The sequence below is a fragment of the Moschus berezovskii genome, chromosome 4 (genome assembly GCF_049115385.1).
Source record: "Moschus berezovskii isolate FMDL1 chromosome 4, NW_MosBer_1.0, whole genome shotgun sequence".
Lineage (NCBI taxonomy): Eukaryota > Metazoa > Chordata > Mammalia > Artiodactyla > Moschidae > Moschus > Moschus berezovskii.
In genome coordinates this window covers 12,690,445-12,708,850 of record NC_142463.1, presented here as the reverse complement: position 1 = coordinate 12,708,850, position 18,406 = coordinate 12,690,445, and the positions used below count along the sequence as shown (strand labels likewise).

At 50.0% G+C, this 18,406-nt stretch overlaps 1 protein-coding gene across 3 annotated transcripts in view; it reads left to right on the top strand.

The window, feature by feature from the left end:
• The first annotated feature begins 4,694 nt into the window (after positions 1–4,694).
• The window catches only part of INPP5B (inositol polyphosphate-5-phosphatase B), a 51,797-nt gene continuing 38,085 nt past the window's right edge, over positions 4,695–18,406 (top strand). The window contains exons 1-5 of one of the 3 annotated variants that reach the window (XM_055402123.2): positions 4,695–4,810; positions 5,606–5,703; positions 5,838–5,867; positions 8,164–8,274; positions 13,923–14,063. In XM_055402123.2, the coding sequence (XP_055258098.2) occupies positions 5,631–5,703; positions 5,838–5,867; positions 8,164–8,274; positions 13,923–14,063 (355 nt within the window). In that variant the 5' untranslated portion in view covers positions 4,695–4,810; positions 5,606–5,630. Of the gene's footprint in view, positions 4,811–5,605; positions 5,704–5,837; positions 5,868–8,163; positions 8,275–13,922; positions 14,064–14,192; positions 14,314–15,510; positions 15,542–18,406 lie in introns of those variants that run through there. The other 2 variants (XM_088835148.1, XM_055402126.2) reach the window with 2 other exon arrangements.

The following is an 18,406-nucleotide window of genomic DNA, read 5'->3' as shown; positions in this document are numbered from 1 at the left end:
CAAACTCCATCCCCGACCCTGCTCTCTGCAAGGTTGTAGCGGTGGCCTCTCTGCCTGGCGTTGACAGTCCGTCTCAGGTGAGACAGCGCCCCCAGCCTGCAGCTCTGAAACCCTCCTCTGTGCTCCTTCAACTCTGAGCCCTTCCTCCCGTTGGCCCCATAAGTTCAGAGCCCCACCCCACCTGCTCCCTAGCACTGAGCCTTGCCCACTCACTAATGCCCAGCTCTGAGCCCCACCCTTTGACAGGCCTCCAAAGCTGAGCTGTTTTCACCAACCTTCCCAACTGCTATCAACACCCCAACCTCTCAACCATGTCAGGCTGACCCTTAGCTTTGAGGTCTTCCCTCCTCCCCCATTCCCCACCCCTTCAGGATTTCCCCTCACCCTAAATCCCCACCCTCCACCCCCACTGTAAAGCAGTTCCTGTGCCTCTCCAGGTGGCAGAGATGGGGGAGTTTCAGGCTGTGACATCCACACACAGGATGCTTTCCCCTTGGGGCAGGGGCGGGGACTTCTCAGAGGACCTGTCCCCCAGCACATGTGTCACCGCTCTTCCCCAGGCAGCCCTGCTCTGCTCCCAGGCCTAGACCACCTGACCATCCCAGAGGACATCCCACTCCACTCCTGATGACCATCACCCCTCCAGCACCCCCCCAAAAAAACTTGAGTGTCTGCCCACACCTGCCTGCTCCGGGTGGTGAGGGCAGGAATGGGCAAGAGTGGCTGAGGCCAGTGAGACAGGCAGCCAGCCCCTACCTGAGTCCAGAATTCACAGGGCTCCCCATCCCTCACTCTTCTTTCACTTTCTCTTCCAGAGGAAACCCTGTCCCACCTTCTCCTGCCAAGGCAGTGATTGCTTCAAAGTGACTGAGGGCCTGCACTTCTGTGAGGTGGGGCCCCGGAGTGCTCCAAGGTCAAGCGCTGCCCTCCCTTAGAACTGCAGGCCTCCTTCTGCCTGGACAGAGCTGGGTCAGCAGCTGAATCTGGCTGGAGCTAGACCTGCTGGGGACCAGGCTGCTGGACCCCTCTTAGCTCCACATAATGCTGAAATCCAGGATAGCAGCTGGAATCCTCCAAGTCCCCATGACATGCCCCCTTGTTTCTGATTGCCTTGTGTGTTCTCTGGGGACTGGCTGGCTGGGAACCAGCAGCCCAATGAAGTTCAACTCAGCCCACAGCCCCACTTCACTTTTTTTTTTCCCCCAGTATTTATTTATTTGGCTGCATCTGGCCTTAGTTGTGGCATGTGGCATCTAGTTCCCTGACCAGGGATTGAATCCTGGCCCCCTGCATTGGGAGCATGGAGTCTTAGCCACTGGACAACCAGGGAAGTCCCCCCACTTAACATTTTTTGCCTCCATGAATAGAGGACGAAAGCAAGGGGAGGATGAATAGTCCCATCTCTTCTTGAAGCTGAAACAATCCAGCTCAGGCCACACTGCAAGGTACAGCCAGGCCTGCATGGCAGGGACCCCCAGGTGTCACGGGGCTGTGGCTCAGCCCTGCTACCAAGAGTGCTGTCAAGCCTCGGCCCCTGACAGCTGCCTCCAGCTGAATGGGAACCTCGATTTCAACAGGGCAGCACCAGGGGCCAGCAGGAGCCCCCTGCATGGGACCCTGGCTGGGGCTGCTTCTCCTCCACTCTGCCCTGTTCCTGGTCCTGCTCCCCTAGCTAGGCCAGGCTGAGTCAGGGAGCAGCAGCCAGGAAGACCCTTTAGGCCCTGGAAGTTGCCAGGCCCACTGCCAGCTCTGATTCCTATGACAGTATCTTTAGTGAAAGGGATTTCTCAAGCCTGCAGCTCTGTGCTAGAGGTTCCCAGGGCCTAGGCCTGAATGTGATGCCCTCCAAGGGGGCAGGCTGGAGTTTTTGTTCTGTAAAACAGAACAATCTCCTGTCTGATCCCCGTCAAGTGCGAGGACCCCAAAGTGCTGCAGGAGCAGTTTCTTTATCTGTAAAAGGTGCCCAGTCCTGGGACTTCCCTGACAGTCCAGTGGTTAAGACTCTGCCCTTCCAGTCCAGGGGGTGCAAGTGTGACCTGTGGTTGGGAAACTAAGATTCCACATGCCTCTGTGTGGCCAAAAAAAAAAAAAAAAAAGGGCCCGTCCTTGTCCACTTTTCCCTGATCCTCCCCAGACTTTGACACAAAGAGGGGCACTGGAATTGGGGTTCCCTGATTTCCTGAAGTGACCTCAGCCCTCTTTATCTCAAAGGATCTGAATCAATCCCCTTTCCCCTCGTCCTCAACTCAGCTTTGAAACCAAATTCAAATAAACTTGCGCTCCATTTGTGCTATGGATATTTCCAGGAAAAGAAAATTGGGAAGAAGTTACTTTTTCTGGAAGAAATTTACTTATTCAAATTGGTCACTAGGGCAGTAACTCTGAGCTTATGGGAAAAGGACGGGGAATGGACTAGAAGTCACATGGTCACTCCTTTCCCAGCACTGACCCTTCAGTTTGGGTCAGAGTTTAAGAGAAAAAGTACTCATTTAAGATAACTCACTAACTCAATAAACATGTTCTCACAGGGTCAATTTGTGCGCCAGAAACAACACTGGGGTGATAAGGAAAAGATACAGCCTGTCCTCAGGGAGCTTACAGCTTAGTGAAATGGCCAACAGACTGGAAAAGACTGGTCCTGGACACCCTAATCTGAGCTGGCCCTTCTGTCCCTCTGGAGCAGCCTCCTTATCTTAGGTGGAGAAGGGCAGGCCCCAAAGGAGGAAAGCCTTGCCCAGTGGCCAGTGAATCAGGGGAAAGGGCTGGAAAACAACAAAGTGTAGGCTCAGGATGCCATGAGAGCTGAGCAGGGGCGAGGGTGGGGGGCGGGGCAGTTCCCCTAATGTCTCTCCTCCTGAGAGGAGACAGGATGGGGCCTCAGCACAGGCACTGCATATGAACACAGTCACACCCTTGACAACGCGTTGCCTCTCTTTTGCCCACACAGCCCCATGAGGCAGGCAGGACGGGCTGGTCCCGTCACACACCCCTGCTGAGGCTAAGGGAGGAAATGAGGCCGTGTGTGGCAGTGTCCGCGGCTGGAGTCACACGTTTGAGTTGCGAGACCTTGGTCAGGATGCTTAACCTCTCTGAGTCTCAGTTTCTCCACCTGGAAAATGGGGGTATGTGGGTCTTCATAGCGTTCTTCTCCCTGAAGCTAGGACAGGATAGGTACCTGGGGAGGAAGTGTTCCAGTAGAGGCCAGTGTCGGCCTGCCTGAAGTGCGAGGTGCTGAGGATGAAACTGAGAAAACGTTTTCCCTTAAAGTGACCATCTTCCTTCCGGGTCCTGGATATGGCACTCTGGCCGCTCGAGGGCTGAGGATGTCGAGGGGAGTCCTTACGAAAAGCTTTCCAGAATAGGGAGCTGATGGTACCACAGGACTTAAGGAGTTAACGGGGCGGTGGGGTGGGCAGGGAGGAGCCCCCCCAACCCCCAGATTGGCACAGCATGCTGGGACTTGCAGGCTGGCTGACCATCGTATGGAGTAGGGGCTGCTGGGAAATGTAGTCATTGACCGGGTCCCGCCGAGGTTCCGCACACCCAGCAGCGGTGACAGCTCAGGAGGTAGGCGGCAATAGCAGGGGGCCAGGAGTGAGTGCGGAGCAGGGAAGCCAGGGCAGGGCTGGGCAGGAGGGACTGGGCAAGCTGAGGACTGGGTGCCCTGTCCTGAGGCTGTCAGAACCAGACACCCCCAGCCTTTGGCTGATGCAATGTGGCCTGCTGGGCTGGGGGAGGGCCAAGGAGTAACGGAACACTTGCCCATCTCCAAGGAAAGAGGGATAGGACTAGAGTCCTGGTCCAGAATGAGACACTCCCTTCCCAAGATACATACAGATACACCCCTGACACCTCCCAGACAGCTGCTAGCAGAACTAACACTGCTCCCCCAAAAGGGAGGCAGAGCCCCCATCCTGGAGCAATAAAGACCATATTCTCCTCTCCGGTAATGGGACAGGGCACCGCACGTCCAGCAAGTAGACTTAAGGGTCCAGTAAGGAACGACTGGATGCCCTTCAGGACAGAGGGCAGCAGAGCAAATTGTACCTCCCACCAACGGCAAAGGATGGCAAAGGGGGAGGGGGAGGGAGAGGATGGGGCCTCCTCCACCTTATCCCTGCAGGGCCCCCCTCCCTGCTGGCAGTCCTCAGAGGCAAATCCATCACATCCCTCCCAGGTGATGTGTTGACCTAAAGAGCCTCCCTTCTGCCCTCCCCCAGGGTGTGTCCGCTCAGCAGGGGCCGGCATGGACCAGTCGGTGGCCATCCAGGAGACCCTGGCTGATGGGGAGTATTGCGTCATCATATCTTTCCCTGCAGCCTGCAGCTCCCAGCCCCAGGGCCTCCCTGCCTGGGCTTGGGAAGTGGAATGGCAGGTGTCTACGTGTCTCTCTGGTTGCTTCACTCTCTCTGTGCCATGGGGGGAGGGGGTGCACGGGGTTGGGGGAAGGTAGACTTACGAAGTACTCAGTTCTGGACTCTCTGCCTTGTGCTTTAAATACTCAGTTATCCTCCCACCCCTGTGAAGTTGGGGGTTGATATCCCCATTTCACAGATGAGGAAGGGTCAGAGAGGTGAAGTGACCTGCCCAGGGTCACGCAGTAAACCTGCAAGGGTGAGGGCAGGGCAAGCCAGGCCAAGGCTGGTGGGGCGGGCCGGGTTGGGCAAGGCCTGGATGCAGGCTTCCTTTTCCTTTGCCTTGACCCTGAGCGGCAGGCAGTGCAAGGTGTGCTGTGTGAGGGCGACAGCAGGCAGAGCCGCCTCCTGGGACTCGTGCGCTACCATCCGGAGCGTGGTGGCCAGGAACACGCGTAAGTGATGGGGTTGGGCTTTGCCTGTTTGGCCCTGGGGTTTATTATTTTCCATCATCCCTCCAGCTGGATTTCACACTTTCTAGGACAGAGTCTGAGGCTTCTAGATTATAATAATGATAGTTAATAGTTTCTGAACACTATATGCCCAGTCCTATGTATTATTAGCTCATATAATCCTCAAATTCTGATGAGAAATCCCGTGGCCTGACTGTCTTGGATTCAAACCTAGGCTTTGTTACATCTTGAGCCAACCTCAATGTGTCCAAACTAAAGATTAAAATGAGTCTCTGCATATAAAGTAGTTAAAATGCTGTGAAGCATGTAAAAAGGGCTCCATAAATGTTGCTGGTAACACCCACCTATTACCCAGAAACAGAGCGAGAATAGGATCAAAGTTCTCACAGCTGAAAAGTGACCCTCAGGGTCTCAGATCTGGGAAGGAGGAGCCTTAGACATTTCTGAACCCATCACCCTTCCCTTACAGATGGAAAAGCTGAGGTTCAGGGAGGGAGAGGAGGAGGTGAGGACTGCCCTGTTCTTGTCACACATGGTGCTAGGATGCACAAGGGGGAGATTACGCACGGGTTTTATGAACAAAGCGGGGTTCCTCAAAGTGAGGCGAGTTCAACCTTGATGACCCATCGGGCTCTGATGGGCACCATTGTGCAGATAGGCGTGAGCACAGCCCCCAGGGACCAGGGAGGGAATGCGAGCCGAGCACCCTGAGACTTCCAGACAGACCTGGGGGATGGCCACGCGCCCCCTTGTCCTCACTATGCTTCCTGCCCTCAGTCTCTTCCTGTACACGCACCGGAGGATGGCCATTACCGGGGACGATGTCTCCTTGGACCAGATCGTGCCAGTCTCTCGGGATTTCACGCTGGAAGAAGGTGCCACTGTGGGTGGGATGGGATGATCCCTCTCCTTGGGGCTCCCAGGTCATTTCTGCCCTTGTTGGGGGTGAGGCGGTGGGAGCGAGGATGATGCTCAATGGCTCAGGGCCTTTTCCTCTCCCTCCCTGCAGTGTCCCCGGATGGTGAGCTCTACATTCTTGGTGAGTGGTCCTTTAAGTCTAAGTTGGGTCCGTGGGCACAGGATCTGCAGATCTGCAGAGATCTGAAGAAGAGCACCCTCGATCACCTCACTGTGGCACCCAAGACCCTGCAGGATTACGCCCGCTCATCAATCCAGTCGCTCTCTTCGCTGCTTGCTGAACGTGGAAACCTCTGCTTTCCAAACACCTCACACGTGACAAGTTTTCACCACGGAGCCCCTGCACATGCAGCTCCCTCCTCCTTCAGGGCTTCACTTCACACTCGGTTTCCCCAGAAAGCCTTTGTTGAACTCCTGAGATTGTCTGTATCCTGAAAGAGTCTGTACCTCACACACGCTCCTTTTTCTCATCCTTGCCACCTCTCTGTTAATCACAGTGATTTAATTACTTATGTGCTGCGCCAAGTCGGAGAAGGCAATGGCAACCCACTCCAGTACTCTTGCCTGGAGAATCCCAGGGATGGGGGAGCCTGGTGGGCTGCCGTCTGTGGGGTCGCACAAGAGTCGGACACGACTGAGGTGACTTAGCAGTAACAGTGTGCCAAGTCACTTCAGTCATGTCTGACTCTCTCCTATGTAGCCCACCAGGCTCCTCTGTCCATAGGATTCTCCAGGCAAGAATACTGGAGTGGGTTGCCATGCCCTCTTCCAGGGGATCTTCCTGACCCAGGGATCAAATCTTTGTCACTTGGCAGGCGGGTTCTTTACCACTAGCGCCACCTGTTCTGTTCTGTTCAGTCGCTCAATCGTGTCCGACTCTTTGCGACCCCGTGGACTGCAGCATGCCAGGCTTCCCTGTCCATCACCAATTCCTGGAACTTGCTCAAACTCACGTCCATCAAGTCGGTGATGCCATCCAACCATCTCATCCTCTGTTGTCCCCTTCTCCTCCTGCCTTCAATCTTTCCCAGCCTCAAGGTCTTTTCCAATGAGTTAGTCCTTTGCATCAGGTAGCCAATGTATTGAAGCTTCAGCTTCAGCATCAGTCCTTCCAATGAATATATGGGACTGATTTCCTTTAGGATGGACTGGTTTGATCTCCTTACTGTTCAAGGTACTCTTAAGAGTCTTCTCCAACACCACAGTTCAAAAGCATCAATTCTTCAGCACTCAGCTTTCTTTATGGTCCAACTCTCACATCCATACATGACTACTGGAAAAACCACAGCTTTGACTAGATGGACTTTTGTGGCAAAGTAGTGTCTCTACTTTTTAATATGCTACCTAGGTTAGTCATAGCTTTTCTCCCAAAGAGCAAGCATCTTTTAATTTCATGGCTGTAATCACCCCATGCAGTGATTTTGGAGCCCAAGAAAATAAAGTTTCTCACTGTTTCCTTTGTTTTCCCATCTACTTGCCATGAAGTGATGACTGGATCCCATGATCTTAGTGTTTTGAATGTTGAGTTTTAAACCAGCTTTTTCACACTCCTCTTTCACTTTCATCAAGAGGCTCTTTAGTTCCTCTTCACTTTTTTTTTTTTTTTTGCTAGACTATAGTCACAGTAGTGTGGTAGTAATAATAATAAAAATATTGATAATAGAAATGAATATTTGGTCAATGATGATCTTGGCCAGGTACTATGCTAAGAGCTTTACACACATCAGGTGGTGCTTTCCTCACAATTCTATGGGGTCATCACTGCTTTCATTCCTATTTTATGGATGAGGTGATGGAGACCCAGAGAAATTAAGTAATTCAGTAAGTGGTGGGACCAGGATTCAAACTCGGACTACAGACCCTGGAGCCCACACTCTTGTTCAGTCTGCTAGACTGCTCCTACTTATTCACTAGCTCAGCACGTGTTTTGGGTGCTCAGGTTACACTGTAAGCCAGACACCATCCACAGTCTGATCTTCAGCATGGTATTCCCAGTGCCTAGCATGTCCCTGGCACAGTTGGGGAGACTGACTGACAGACAGCCCCTCTGTCCACCTCTGTGTGCTTTTCATTCCACTTGGGTGGTGGGGGGGCGGTGGGGGAGCGGGACGACTATAGTTCGAGAACTTGTTCTCTTCTGTCTCCATCCAGAAGGCTGTGGCAAGGCCTACTGGCTTTTCAGAGCCTAGGTCCACCCTCTCTTGTAGACTGAGGGTGATGTTAATTTGGAGCTGGGGGTACAAAAGGCTCCCTGTTGTCCAAGCAACAGTCATTAAGTTGACCCATAACTCAATTGCTTAAGGGTCAAAGGGGCTTTGGGAGCTTGGGCTGCTGACACACCATTCTGGGGGCTCCAGCCCAAAGATGCACTTTAGCATCTCAGAGACCAAGAGCTCATGTCCTGCTTCCCCGCACAGGCTCAGATGTCACCGTCCAGCTGGACACAGCAGAGCTCAGCCTCCTCTTCCAGCTCCCCTTTGGTTCACACACCAGAACGTTCCTCCAGGAAGTCGCCAGGGCCTGTCCAGGTAGGTGAGACCCCAGGCTCCCTGTGGCAGGGGGGAGGGAGGGGGTGGCTGGGCATTGACCTCCCCACGACCAGTTGACTTTGCACACTTTGAACTCACACTCCACAGTTTCTGTGCCCTCTTAAAGCTATCAGCATGAGGCCACAGTGCCCCCAGGTCACCAGCTGGCCATGGTGTTTGCATTTCTGTTTTTCCATTTCTGGATCTGAGTTTTAACTCCAGCAGGGCCCCTTTGCCCTCCTTGCTCTGAGCAGGGCTGAACGGGGTGAGGTGTGATTCTAATACAGAGTCTTCTGTAAAGATCAGCAGCTTCTGGACGCCCATCTTCCCTCTCTCTGCCAATGACAACTAGAACCAAGGCAGGTCTGCCCTTGAACCCTGTGCCCCACTGCAACTGAGAACATGGTCTAGCTTTGCACTAGCAGGGAGAAATTAGTGGCCTCTAGGGCAGAATTTGTTTAGACTAGGAGATTAGCTAGGCAGGTAAAGGAGAGTTTGTTCAGATCAGAAAATCAGTCAAAGAATATGCAAATTCGAGCCACCAGGTGCTGGAGCTTGGCTGTTTACCCAGCACTGTCGCTTCTTTCTTTTCTAGTCAGCATCTTTGTTCTGCAGAAATGGCGGGGGGTGGGGGTGGGGGGAGGGGGCAGGCTCCCTTTCTATTGTGGGCTCATCATGGAGCCTGAATGTCTGGCCACTCCAGCTTCGTTTGCCTGGTGTGCAGGAAGTGGACTGACTGGATGCAAACAGGGGAGTGTGCGAAAAGGAAACAAAATTATGAGCCTTGAACGCTGAGTTACAGGATTGATTCTCTAAGCAGGGGGAAATTCATCTCCAAACCTTCAACTAATAAGGATAACCTGTTTTATGATTATCATTGGTAGTTGTATGAGAAGCAATAATAGTTTATAGTCCTTGATTGATACTTTTGCCTGCACAAACACAAAAAGCCTTCAGTATATCTGCATCAAAAATGAATTCTTTAGAAGATAAATGCTCTGATGGAAAACTGAGCAAAGGAGATGGATGGTGCACAAAAGAATACAAATGAACAATATCTTGAAGAAAAAGAAAGTATTTGATAAGGTTTTTTAAAAAAGGTAATAATAGTCATAACAGCCAAGAGTATGGACTTCGAAGCTATATGACTTCTTGCATTTGAAACCTGTTTTTGCTGGTCCTTAACCGTGTGACTTTGGGCAAACCACCTCACCTCTCTGAACCTCGATTTTGTAGATTTTTTTTTCTTACAGTTTTTTGAAAAAATATTTATTTGGCTGCACTGGTCTCAGTTGTGGCACCCTGGATCTTTCGTCTTCATTGCAGCATGTGGGATCTAGTTCCCTTAACGGATCAAACCTGGGCCTCCTGCGTTGGGATTATTGAGTCCTAGTCACTGGACTACCAGGGAGGTCCCTCCCTTTCTTCCAGTTCTATTGAGCTCTAGTTAACATACAGCACTGTGTAAGTTTAAGGTGCACAGCATAATGATTTGACTTACATACCTCATGAAATGATTTCTACAATAAGTTTAGTGAACATCCATCATCTCATATAGATATAAAATTAAAGACATAGAAAAAAATATTTTTTCCTCGTGATGAGAACTCATGATTTACTCTCTTAACTTTCATATGATACATCTTTCACATACATACATCTTTCACATGATACATCTAACTAACATCCAGCAGTGTTAGCTAGATGTATCATGGGCACATCATATTTCTATATGTGCTCAATCACTAAGTCATGTCCTACTCTTTGTAACCCCATGGACTGCAGCCTGCCAAAGTCCTTCTGTATATGGGATTTCCCAGGCAAGAATACTTGAGTGGGTTGCCATTTTCTTCTCCAGGGGATCTTCCCGACCCAGGGATCGAACCTATGTCTCCTGCGTTGGCAGGTAGATTCTTTACTGCTGAGTCACCAGGGAAGCCCCATCATATTCCTAGTACTTAATTATCCTATAATTGGAGCTTTAGACCTTTTGACTACCTTAATGTAATCCCTCCTCCCCACCATGTTACCCCTCCCTCTGGTAACAACAAATCTGACCTCATTTTGAGTTTGCTTGATTGTAGATTTCTATATGTAAAGAATATCTTCCTGGGAATTCCCTGGTGATTCAGTAGTTAAGACTCTGAGGTCCTGCAGAGGGCCTGGGTTTGATCTCACAGGCTGCACAGCAAGGCAAAAAAAACAAAAACAAAAAAAGAAAACGGGAATATCCTGAGGCTTCCCTGGTGGTTCAATGGTTAAAGATCTGCCTTGCAATGCGAGGGACACTGATTTAATCCCACATGCCTTAGGGCAACTAAGCCTGGCACCACAACTCCTGAGCCTGCCTGCTCCAACTACTGAAGGCTGAGCGCCCTAGAGCCTGTGTTCTGCAACAAGAGAAACCACTGCAAGGAGAAGCCTGCACACTGCAACTAGAGAGTAGTCCCTGCTCTCCATACCTAGAGAAGGCCTGAGTGCAGGGACAAAGACTCAACACAGCCAAGAATAAATAAATATTTGGGAGGAAAACAAAAAAGAGAATATGTTCCTCAGGGAATTGTGAGAATTAAATGGGATAATACATATGAAAATGCCCAGCACATAGTAGGAACTCAGAAACTATTTCCTGAGCTAACACTCATCATGGACTTATTGTGTATTAGACACTGTTTGAAGAACTTTCAGCACATTATCTCATTTTCTTTACCACAACCCTTCAAGGCAGGTACTATATCTCCATCTTACAGATGAGGAAACTGAGGTTCAGGGAGGGTAAGTGCCTTGCCTGAATACATAGCTGGTATAAACAACACAGGCAGCATTAGACTGAATTAGAGAGTCTCCTCCAGAGCCTGACCTCTTGAGTTTCACTCTAATGCATCCTAAACTCATGCCAACCCATCCCATCTAAACTGCTCAGGGAAGATTTCATGTAGGAGATGATGTTTAAATGGAGACTTGAAGGACAAGTGAGGTTTTTACCAAGCAGGCAACAAGGAGGAAAAGAGACATTTGGGGTTAAGAGCAAGTCAGTGGGTGGGACTAAAGTTGGGGTGGGAGGAGGCTGTGGAGTGAGCTGAGCCAGGAGAGGCCCATAGAGATAGTACATGAAGGGCCTCAAACAACCAACAAAGAGCTTGGACTTTTCTATAGCCTGTGGATAGCTGATGGAGTTTTAAAATGAGGAATGATAAGACAGGATTTGCATGTTAGGAAAATTCCTCTGGCAACTGGTGCAGAAGGGGGGAACATCAAACAGGGAGATCAGTGGGGATGTATTTGCAGTGATTCAGGCATAAAAAATGAGACTTGGACCAGGGGCCATCATGGGGATGGGGAGGAGAGGATGGACTGGAGAGATCAAACTGATGAGAATGAAGGTGCCATGGGAACAGTGAGTCTGGGTTATGTTCACAACTTAACCCTCTGTGGTTACAACAGTGCCTAAACGTGTGCATATGCTCTGTCGTGTCCAACTCTGTGTGGCCCCATGATTGTAGCCCGCCAGGCTCCTCTATCCATGGAATTTTCCAGGCACGAATACTAGAGAGGGTTGCCATTTCCTACTCCAGGGGACCTTCCCAACTCAGGGAATGAACCTGAGTCTCTTGTCTCCTGCATTGGCAGACGGATTCTTTACCATTAGCACCACCTGGTAAGTAAGTAAATAAGTGTTAGTCGCTCAGTCGTGCCCTACTCTGTGACCCCATGGACTGCAGCCCACCAAGCTCCTGTGTCCATGAGATTTTCCAGGCAAGGATACTGGAGTGGGTTGCCATTTCCTTCTCCAGGGGATCTTCCCAACCCAGGGACCAAACCCGGGTCTCCTGTACTGCAGGCAGATTCTTTACCGACTGAGCTACAAGGGAAGCCCAGCAACACCTGGTAGGCACTCAATAAATATTTGTTGAATGGAGGAACAGAGCTTGATGTCTATCTGTGAGAATGAAAGAGAGAGAAGAGTCGATGATTTTCCTCTCTTAGGCTTACTCCTCTTCCCTACTCCTGGGGTCTACATGTGAGGTAACCAGCAAGGAAACTATACGAACTCAAGTTCTCTGAGTAGCTGTCATGATGGACTTCCTCAGAAAGGAATCGGGTGAGAGGGGACTCTCAGAGCCAACAGGCTCTTGGGAATCCACCTGCCCAACTCTTGCATTTTATAGATAAAGAGACCAGAGTCCAAGAAGAGGTCATAGGTGAAAGTAACTAGGTTTTTACCACTCAGTCCTTGGTGAACAATGTGCAGCACAAAAGGTCAGGGAGTGGAAGTGCCTTGGTCAAGAGATTGCAGTTAGAGACAGGAATTAGCCGACATGAATTGAGTATCTACTGTGTGCTATACATTTTTCTAGATAGTGAAACAACATACAACAACCATGTTCTTCCGTTGAGTCTTTTGAGCAACACTAAAGTATAGGTATCTGTTTCATACATGACAGAGTAAACTGGCACACAGTACCTTACCAGAAGTCATTCATCAACTGAAGTAATATGACCAGGTTTGGAACCCCAAGTTATACCTCCAAAGTCCATGGAGTCCAGAGATTTTGGTTCAGATCCCAGCTCTGCCACTTCCTAGTTGTGAATGTGAACAATATATTTAATTTCTTTGCGCCTTGGCTTTATTGTTGTGTGTGAGTGTGTGTGTTTGTGTGTTTTTGTTTTTGGCTGCACTGAGTGGCTTGTGTAATCTTAGTTCCCCTACCGGAGATTGAACCCATGCAGTGAAAGTGCAGCATCCTAACCACTGGACCACCAGGGAATTTCCCAAGCCTTGACTTTATTATTTGTACAATGGAAATATGAACTTGCCTTACTTACTACTCCAAGAGTTTTGTGAGGATCAGATGAGGTGCAGTACGGGTTAATAGCATGTAAATGCTGAAAATAATTTAAAAGCCATGTCTGGCAGTGCCATAATCAGTCCTGCAACCCATGTCTTTTCCTTTATCATGTTCTTACAAATCCAGTTCAGTTTGGTCAGGGAAATGCAGTTTTACATGGGACAGGGAGGATAGCATAGGAAACAGCAAGTGTTTGAGAGTCAGGCATACCTGGGTTTGAGTGAGAAGCAGAGAGGACTCAAGAATTTCTAGGAAAGAGGAATGGCAATCTGGTTAAAAGAGAACCATGGAGTTTCTCTTGAAGGTGTATTTCATAGCAAGCACACTGCTTTTACTTAGAGAGTGTGTTTTTTGGAGAGGCCTGAGAGTTGCTGATGGAGATCATGGGTAGTTAAAGCCTCCAAGCCTCTAGTACTGACATTTGACTATTTGAATTCACACTCTGCCACTCACTTTTCCACTTTAGACTGCACCTGAGCTGAGTTGCCACGGAATAACAGTTTCCTTCCTCCTTAAATTAGTTGTGAGAATTAGGGACGTAATATACTGGTGAAGCACAGACCTAGGCACATAATTACCACCAGGTCGGAGGAGATGGCGCTGGTCTATCTTGGTACAGCACTTTGTTTTCATATTTATTGTTGTATTTGAGTCTCAGATGCACCCTATGCGAGAGGGAAACAGACTTGGAGCCTTCCCGAGAGGCTGATCGATTTGCTTACGGACGGACAACCGTGCCGAGGTGGAACCGGCTCTTCAAGCCCGCGGCTCAGTATTCCCTCCTTTTTCCTTCCACAGGCTTCGACCCAGCGACCCCAGATCCTGAGTTCCTGTGGCTGTCTCGATACAGGTGCACTGAGCTGGAGACCGAGCCGCCCCCGCCGCAAAGCTGGAATTCGGTCCCAGGCACCTGGCCGGGGCGTGCCAGAATTGGCGGAGGCAGGTATCGGTCTAGGAAGGCGCCAGAGGGATTGGAGGAGACCTGGACTCGGGGACGGGCCCCGTCCTGTTTGGGGGCGGGGCTACGGAGCAGGCCGGCCTTCGATTGGCGGGGGTGGCACGCGGGGGCGGGCCCCTATATGGGGGGCGGAGCTGAGGGCGGAGCGGCTCGGGCAGCGAGATGAAGAGCTTGAGGAAGCTGGCAGGGAAATGTCCGCCGCCGCCGGCTCTCGGGAGCGCGACTCTGCAGGTCTGGCGGGAGGTGGGAAGCTGGGCTGGGGCTTTGAGCCGGGGGCGGTGGCGGGCCTAGCCCTCGGGCGGGCGGGGTCTGCGAGGTTGTCCGGCGGACGCCTGGGGCGAAGACCAAGGTCCTGGCCCTACAGAGGCGGGGACATTGGGGCTGAAGGACTGTGGGGATGTTAGTTGTTCTCAGCCCACCGGGATGAGGGCACGCTCGGGCCAGTGCGGGTATTCAGGAATCCCCAGGTCGGGATTGTGGTTGTAGTAAAGCTCTGTTCTTGCTTCGCTGTGTGACCCGGGGCAGGTGGCTGCCCCTCTCTGAGCTTCAGTTTCTCCATCCTGACGTTCGAGTCTGACTTGTGTTGGGGGTGCACTCCCCGTCACAGAGCATTCCTTTGGGTGAGGACTGGTGTGTGTACTGGGGCTGCGTGGCTCTCCTGTCGGTCCTCAGCCCCTCTGAGAGATTGGACTCTGCTCAGACCGTGAGTCCAGGAGAACCCTGTCCACCCTGGGCCTGGAGGCCACGGTGAGGTTACAGGTAAAAGAGACTAGGTTTTTTTTTTTTTTTTTTCCACCCAGCCCTTGCTGGATAAGGCTGTGCAGCACAAAAGGCCGATTGTTGAGCAGGAGACTGTCTTTTGGAGAGTGAGAGGCCCCCGGCTGAAATTTGGGTCAGTCTGGTGCCTTGGGAGGAGGTATTTTTGGTCCAGCTCCTGGATTTTCTGTCCGGGGCTCCCTGGTACTCTTGATTCCTGGGTGTGCCCATGCAGCTCCTGTTACGTCCAAGCTTTGGCATGACCATGAGTACCCACTTGTGTCCCATTTCTCAGCCACTTGCTAGTGAACTGTCAAGTACCTGTGTAAGCGTGGGCTGGCACGCCACTTGCTCTTGCCAGGCTTGGAAACTGTGAGGGGCGGGGGGAATAACACATTGCACAAGTTTGTAAAATGAGAGGAAGCGAAGCAAGCAAAGGACTTCCTCCGTGCTTGTGCATTACCTTCTTCGCAGCCACCGCAAGACGCGCCCACAGAACCTGATGGTGCTGATAGTTTGCATCTCCTGGGCTTATCTCAGTTCATGAAGTGCTGATCTTGAGACACCTTTTGCATCAGTTTCCATGACATTCTGGGCTCTGGTACTGGGACAGGTGAGAATTTAAGAACATATCCTTCCCTAGCCCCTTGGAAAGAGGCTGCCAGCATCCAGACAGAAGACAGGCCGATGGCAGCGGAAACAGGTGGGTTCTGTCTTTTCGGCCAGCACACCAGATCCTGTTGAAGCGCTTCATCTCCTGAGTGGAGGACGGTGTTCTGTGAGGAGTTGGGATGGCTCTGAAGCAGTTATCTGCCTCGGGATTGTGAATGCAAACAGATCTCAGAGTCTTTTTTGATCTTTCAAAAATCCCAAACTAGCTGCATGCTGGTGAAGAGTTACTGTCAAGGTGCTGGTTTCATTTTTAATTTGAAATGATTTGTCCCTATCGTAATCCCTACAATAAATGGGATTACATTATCAAATGCTAAGTTGCTCATGTTACAATTGGTAAGAAATGGCAGCGGACCTCTAGTTCTGTTTGGGTAGCTGTGTTTGCAGAGTTCTCTGGTCTCAGGGGTCTCAGAGGAGAGTCATGTCATCTACAACAAGTAGGGGGAACCCTTGGGACCTCCTCTGAATGTCCCAGACAGTCCAGACCTGGCGGGAAACAGATAGGGAATTTGGTGCTTCCTATATGTGTGTAATTAAAATACCCACTTCCTGATGGCTTGGGGAACCAACCCGAGCATTGCTTTAAAATGCTGTGTGTGATATGCATCAGGAGAAAGAGGGCTTCTCCAAGGAGCTGACAGTGACAGAGAGGGATCTGATGATTCACAGAGGTGAGTGAGTGTGGGGTCGGCTCAGCAGGAGGGGGACCTTGTGGGGCTAGTCAAGGTCTAGCTATTTGGAGGGCAAAGTGAATCTGGTTTTTGCTCCCTGCCTTTGTTTTGGTAGAGAAAGGAAACATCTCACTTGGATACATCTCTCCAAAATGTCCATTTATTCCCCTTGATTTGTCTTTCCTGCATTCAGGAGTGTCAGGCCAAACTTGGTAGAGGTTGCAGAAAGGTGAAATGCAGCTAGTTTTCGTCTGGGGTCAGTGTTCTCAGGTTCAAACCAGGATCTTTGATCTAAGTTGTGATGTGGAAGTGAGATATAAGCCTTCTGGTTGAGTGACAGCCTGTTCATCTGACTCTCTTGGCCTCTTCAGGTGCCAAGACCTCATATGGGTCCCAGACAAGTAGCTGTTGTGAGTAGGGGATCTTTCTGCTTCTTCACTTAGTTAACTGCTCTGTGGTGTAGTTTTTTCTTTTCTTAAAAAGAAATAAAGAGAAACACCTTCCCGTTTCTGTTTAGCCAACTGAAGGTGCTTTTATCCAGAAAGCCCCTTGGGGAATCTGCGTCTGACTCAGTGCTCTCCCTGTCATTGTGTAAAATATTCACCTGTCTCATCCCGTACACACTCAAAGACCTGGAGCTGTGTTCTGGAGGACTCTGAGCTATGGGCTAGAGAAGAAGCAGCCACTCAGAAGTCCCACTGGGGTTGTTCTGGGCTACTTTAACGAAATGGTAACAGCAGACTCATTGCGGTGTTCTGAAGTGGTTTTCTGATTCCATGGTTGATTCAAAACGAGATGGCTTTGTAGTAACCCAAATTCAGAATGAGATGTGCTATGGGTATTTTTTCCCTTGGACCCAGGAAATAAAGCAATGAAGTCTGTGTGGCCTGAGAAAGGAAATGAATGCTATTTATAACTCAGGGTATCATAAAGGGTAACCTAGATTACTAGGGTAGAAGCCAGTGAGAATGTTGGAAAAACAGCCCCTGGGGTCAGTCAGTCTCCTTGCTCCTCCTCCTCTTAATAAATAAAATCTGTGTGACTGACATACCCTTTTAGCACAGAGAAAATGGATTTTCCTAGATGTTTATCTTACACGTAGAACTCTTGCCCATCATCTCCACCTTTGTGGGAAGCTCTGCTGGCTCCTAAGCAAATTAATTGGGCTCACTTTGTTTCTTTAAACAAAAGAGAACTGTGTTCTTTTTCTTCCTTCTTGTGTCGTTCCCTTTTCCCTTCCCCTTGTGTTTCTCTAACAGGAGAACCCCCTGAAGACTTTTCTCTCCTTCAGAAAACGGGTTGTTGTGGAATTTTACAGTGGGAGCATGGAGCAAGGGAGATGACCCACAAACATTCCCTTAGAAGGGGCGCTTTGCACAGGAAAGTCCTCGGGGACAGAAGGTTCAGGAAGAGGGAGGCATCAATATTTACTAGAAGAAAGACAGTCTGGAGACATAGACGCTCACTAGCTTGCTTGTTTTGTTTGCTGCTTAGAATCTCCTGTAGATTTTACCAGTGGTGCTTATGTGAACTAAAGCTCCGAGCATGAAGGCTGAGGATTTGAGCAGAGTATATGTCTATGTGGCCTACTTTAATTTTTATTTTTACTACTGCACCTTAGTATCACACTGGACATACCTCTTGACTTTCCTCTCTTCCGTCTGTAAGATAGAAGTGAAAGTTTGCCTCCTAGAAGGTCTCATAGGACTGAAGAAACTCAAATTTGGTGGGGGGTGGGCTTCCTCTGGGAAACCCATTTAGGATTTGCAGATGCCCACCTCTTTTAGCTTAGAAACTGGCTGCCCTCCTCGGAGTCTTTCCTAGGCTGGTTTGTTCCAGGTTACAGCATTCATTCTCTTCTTTACTCCTTTCCTTCCTCCAGTTTTTTTTCTGTCAGTACAATCACTAAAACCCTCAGTCATCCTTGGCTCTTCCCTCCCCATGTCTAATAACCAAATTTGGTCCATTGTTTTCCTGAAATTTAAAAATCTTTTTAAAATTAAAGAGATTAAATCCCAGTAGTTCACTTGGTACCCTCTTACTTGAACTAGTGCAGTGCTGTCTTTACAAGTCTTTCCCTAGGTCTCCTCCTCCCTCAGGGCTTGCCTTAGAGGATAACTTTTATCACACCCTGCTATTTTGTTCGTGAACTTGAATGCTGCACCACTCCCTGTAGCCTGCGGAATAAAGTTCAGATTCTTTAGTGGGACATCTAAGTCCTGCAG